Source organism: Colobus angolensis, unplaced genomic scaffold, assembly GCF_000951035.1.
Source record: "Colobus angolensis palliatus isolate OR3802 unplaced genomic scaffold, Cang.pa_1.0 Scaffold119, whole genome shotgun sequence".
NCBI classification, from domain to species: domain Eukaryota; kingdom Metazoa; phylum Chordata; class Mammalia; order Primates; family Cercopithecidae; genus Colobus; species Colobus angolensis.
Genome location: NW_012113030.1, coordinates 6749803 through 6754699, shown reverse-complemented (window position 1 = coordinate 6754699; position 4897 = coordinate 6749803). Strand labels below are relative to the sequence as shown.

General features: G+C 52.7%; 2 protein-coding genes across 2 annotated transcripts in view; one reads left to right on the top strand and one right to left on the bottom strand.

Annotated features, from left to right (window-relative positions):
- The window catches only part of LOC105500713 (tetra-peptide repeat homeobox protein 1-like), a gene marked incomplete at its 5' end in the record, with an annotated part of 8214 nt that extends 6588 nt beyond the window's left edge, over positions 1–1626 (top strand). Inside the window, one exon of the mRNA XM_011926359.1 lies at positions 916–1626. Within this exon, the coding sequence (XP_011781749.1) occupies positions 916–1626 (711 nt within the window). The remainder of the gene's footprint in view (positions 1–915) is intronic.
- Positions 1627–3190: 1564 nt separating this feature from the next.
- Positions 3191–4897, bottom strand: part of SULT2A1 (sulfotransferase family, cytosolic, 2A, dehydroepiandrosterone (DHEA)-preferring, member 1) — a 24373-nt gene continuing 22666 nt past the window's right edge. Inside the window, exon 7 of the mRNA XM_011926333.1 lies at positions 3191–3321. The gene's annotated coding sequence lies outside the window, so the exon portion shown is untranslated. The remainder of the gene's footprint in view (positions 3322–4897) is intronic.

Here is a 4897-nt window from a genome sequence, read left to right as displayed (position 1 = left end):
AATAATACAGGAGCTGTTATCACGCCCATTTCCTAGATGTGGATCCTGAGGCCCAGAGAGGTGCAAGGTCTGGTCCGGATACCAGGCTGCCATCCACGGTGCCGCCTCAGCCCTCACTGCCTGGGCTCCTTGCCTGGCTCAGGGGACAGGGTCCCTAGGCGGGGCCGGGGTCCCTAGGTGGGGCCGGGGGCTCCCTGGGGGCTTCTCTGACCTGTTTCCCTCCCTCTCCCAGGCCCTCCCGTGGCCCCGGACCCTCCAAGGAGACAGCGGCAGGAGCGCACGGTCTACACTCAAAGCCAGCAGGAAGTGCTAGAAAGTTACTTTCAGGACGACCGGTACCCGAACTACCACAAGCGACTGAAACTGGCGGAGGAACTCGGCCTGAAGGAGCACCAACTGCAGGTCTGACTCCCAGCCCCACCCTGCCCGCCCCAGTCACCCCAAGGAGCCTCTCCACCTCTGTCACTCACCGGGACCTGGCCCGACCGACCATCTCCTGCCCTGCCACGCAAGGGGTCCCGCCAGTGTAGACCCGGGCTGCATGCTGAGTCCTGTTCCACCTCTGTGCTAACCCAAACCCGCCCACAGGATCGGCCCAAGCTGTCCCCCACGAGGTCTCCCGGTGCCCAGACCTCAGGCCCCCCTGAGAACCCGCGGTCCCTCCCTTCGGACCCTCCTGGCCCCCCAGGCTCCCGGGCAGCAGACCCCGCTCCTCCTCTCCCACCCCACCCTTCTCCGCTCCCACCCCACCCTCTCCCCTCCCTTCTCCAGGCCTGGGAGCCGGGGGCCCTCTTATGGTGGGTGCGGGGTGGGGGTGAACAGAGGGAGAGGTTGAGGCCGGCCCCACCCTCAAGCGGCTCACTGGACCGCGCGAGCCCCTCCTTCACACCTCCTCCCTGTCCCCTCTGCCCCCAGGTGTGGTTCAAGAATCGCCGCGCCAAACTAGCTCGGGAGCGACGGCTCCAGCAGCAGCCGCAGCGCGTCCCTGGGCAGAGAGGCCGAGGAGCCGGCGCTGCACCCCTAGTCCCTGCAGCCTTCGCTTCCGTCCCTGGGGGTCCTGAGTTCCCGCAGGGCCGGGGTTCCTGGATCTCCCCTCAGCCGGGCCCCTGGGGAGTCCTCCCAGCAGCAGAACCCACGACCTACAGCCTCCACCGGACCTGGGGTGGCCCTGGGTGTGGAGCACAGGAGGGCCTCCCGGCTGCCCAGGGTCCAGGCCCTGGCCCAATCCCAGCTCCTATCCCAGGCCCTATCCCAGGCCCAGCCCAGATCCCAGGCCCAATATCAGGCCCACCCTCAGGCTCAATGTTAGATCCAGGCTCGAGCCCAGGTCCATTCCCCGCCCCCATCTCAGGCCCAGGCCCAATCCCAGACCCAGTCCTAGGCAGAGCCCTGATGCCAGGTCCAGGATCACTCCCAGCCCCAGCCCCAGAGGCCGTGTGGCCTCAGGGCCCCTATGCCTCCAACTTGTTGTCAGAAACCCAGTTATTCCCTGACTTCACGGAGCTGCTCCCGCCCATAGACCTGTTCGAGGAATCCTCACTCTTTACCACGACATCTCAGTACGAAGAGAAGGATGGCTCCGTGGATGAAAATCACTCAGTCCTTGGGTCGTTACTGGATTTATAAGGGGCTTGTGCCTGCAAAGTTCTTCAGATCCCAGAGGGCCTGGAGTGGCTGATTTACACTGCTGGTGACTTTCTGCAGTGAATGCACCACCCTTTACCCACCCTGCTGCAGGCGGACATTTGCTGTCTTCACTGTGCAGCCATCACAGGTGGCCTGTGGATGTGCCTGCCTCTCATTTGAATTGAGCCTGAGCATTTCTCTGCTGGGATTGGAGTCGCTGCGCACTGGGATGTTTGGCATTAGTGGATGCCTCTTGAGGGCTTTGTAAAAGGCTTTTCCCAGCCCTCCTGCTCGTCAGTGTACTCCCCAACACTGAGGATTGTGAGACTTTTTAATGTTTGTTGATCCAGTGACTTGTGGCTTTGTGGTTGTAATATCCATTTCCCTGATGATTGAGAGATTGAGAAATTCTGTGGGCATTAGGCATTTTCAAATAGTGACTATTTTTAGTTTTTTTTTTTTAATTTTTTATTTTTATTAAATAGTGACTATTCATGCTCTTTTGGGCCCATTTTTTGTAGTTGATTTCATATAAGTATTTTTTTGAGTCAGAGCCTTGCTTTGCCGCCCAGGCTGTAGTGCAGTGGCATGATCTTGGCTCACTGCAACTTCTGCTTCCTAGGTTCAAGTGATTCTCTTGAGTCTCAGCCTCCTGAGTAGCTGGGACTACAGGTGCCAGCCACTGTGCCTGGCTAATTGTTGTATTTTTAGTAAAGACGGGGTTTCACCATGTTGGCCAGGCTGGCCTTGAACTCCTGACCTCGAAGTGTTCCGCCTGCCTCAGCCTCCCAAAGTGCTGAGATTACAGGCATGAGCCACTGCACCCAGCCACGATGTTTTAACATAAAACTCCATTGGGAATTAATATTCTGCGAAGATCTCCTATTCTGTGGCTTGTCTTCTTGCTTTTGTTAAGTAGATCACTGTGCGTAGCATTCAAAACATTCATCAGCAGATTGACACTTTAGTGGAAGAAAAAACCCAATTTAAAAATTAGACTTGATGGACAAAAACTGTTATAAAAGTTTTTTTTCTTGAGACAGAGTCTCACTCTATCATCCATGCTGGAGTGCAGTAGTGCCATCTTGGCTCACTGCAACCTCTGCTTCCCAGGTTCAAGTGATTCTCCTACTTCAGCCTCCTGACTAGCTGGAACTACAGGTGTGGTCCACCACACCCGGCTAATTTTTGTATTTTTTGTAGAGACAAGGTTTCTCCATGTTGCCCAGACTTGAGCTTTCAAGTTTCTTCAAAAAAATTGTTGGAATTTTAATTGGAATGACATGAAATGTATAAATGTTTTTGGGAGAAATTGAAGTTTTTATAAAGTCTAGTTGACTTAGTACTTATTTATATTCATTCAGTTGGTGTTTTACAAAGGTTCTTCATGAAATGTTGTTATTGTTATTATTTTTCTGACAGAGTCTCACTCTGTTGCTCAGGCTGGAGTGCAGTGGCACAATCTTGGCTCACTGCAAACTCTACCTCCCGGGTTCAAGTGATTCTCTTGCCTCGGCTTCCTGAGTAGCTGGGATTACAGGCGCACACCACCATGTCCGGCTAGTTTTTGTATTTTTAGTAGAGATGGGGTTTCACCATGTTGGCCAGGCTGGTCTCAAACTGCTGACCTCAGGTGATCCACCCGCCTCGGCCTCCCAAAGTGCTGAGATTACAGGCGTGAGCCACCGCGCCTGGCTGAAATGCGATTATTTAATCACAGAGCTCTTGCATGCATCTTTCTGTAGATTTATTTCTTGTACTTCATTATTATTGTCTGATATTTTACATGGTATTTTAAATTTCTTATTTTTAAAAAATATATTTGTCTTGTACATAGGATTCAGTTGATCTGTTTATTTTGTTTCCGGGAACCTAGCTCAATTCTTCTGAATTCTCATAACTTATCTGAACATTGTAAATTTGAAACTGAAAATAGTTCATGGTGCTAAGCCAACGAGCGCCCCCTCCTCGGCACTCCACACCCCTCTCCGCGTCTCGCTTCCTCTGCCGCCCCCTGGTGGCCGTCCTGTCCCTGGGTCTCCCCACAGCGGGTTCTCTGACCCTGTCCTGGTGCGGTTCAGCAAATGCTCTAATCCTCTTAGGCCAGGCCAGCCTCAGCGGAGCAGAGAGAGAATTAGATCAGATGTGGGGGGAAGGGAGGACGGCTGTGTGTGCCGGGGACAGACTGCCAGGATGTAATGAAAGCTCCTCCTTATCTAGCCGACCCTGGTAGTAAAATACACATAAAAACACGGAAACTTCACACCAGTCAGACTGACAGTGTGGGAAGAGTAGGGAGGAATGTAATCCGTCTATTGTAGGCGAGGGAGTTCCTGTGGACATTCTGGCGACATCGGGGGAGAGGTGGTCCAGTCTGACTGTAGGTTCAGAATCACATCCTGGGCCTGGGGGAGGGATGGTGGTGCTCCAGGGCCCTGCAGGCATATCAGTCAATGGAAAATGGATTAGTTTATTAATGAATGAAGATGGAATTTGCATGTGCCCTGATTAGCTGAATAGAAAGTGAATGGATTAAGTAGAACAGAATTCCTCTCTTTTTCATCTCCTCAATTCTTTTTTTTGGAGACAGGCTGGAGTGCAGTGGTGCAATCTCGGCTCACTGCAACCTCCTCTCCCAGGTTCAAGCGATTCTCCTGCCCCAGCCTCCCGAGGAGCTGGGATTACAGGTGACCACCACCACGCCCGGCTCATTTTTATATTTTTAGTAGAGATGGGGTTTCACTACGTTGGCCAGGCTGGTCTGGAACTCCTGACCTCAGGTGATCCACCTGCCTTGGCCTCCCAAAGTGCTGGGATTACAGGCATGAGCCATCACGCCGGGCCATGGATTAGTTGTTAATGAATGAAGATTGAGTTTGCATGTGCCCTGATTAGCTGAATAGAAAGTGAATGGATTAAGTAGAACAGAATTCCTCTCTTTCTAATGTCCTCAATTCTTCTTGTTTTTGGAGACAGGGTCTCAATCTGTCGCCCAGGTTGGTGTGCAGTTGTGCAATCTCGGCTCACTGCCACCTCCTCCTCCCGGGATCAGGCAATTTTCCTGCCTCAGCCTCCCTGGCTGTGACCACAGGCACCAGCCACCATGCCCAGCTAATTTTTGTATTTTTAGTAGAGATGGGGTTTTACCATGTTGGCAAGGCTGGTCTCAAACTCCTGACCTCAGATGATCCACCCACCTTGGCCTCCCAAAGTGTTGGAATTACAGGCATGAGTCACTGTGCCCAGCCTCAATTCTTTTTTTTTTTGGAGA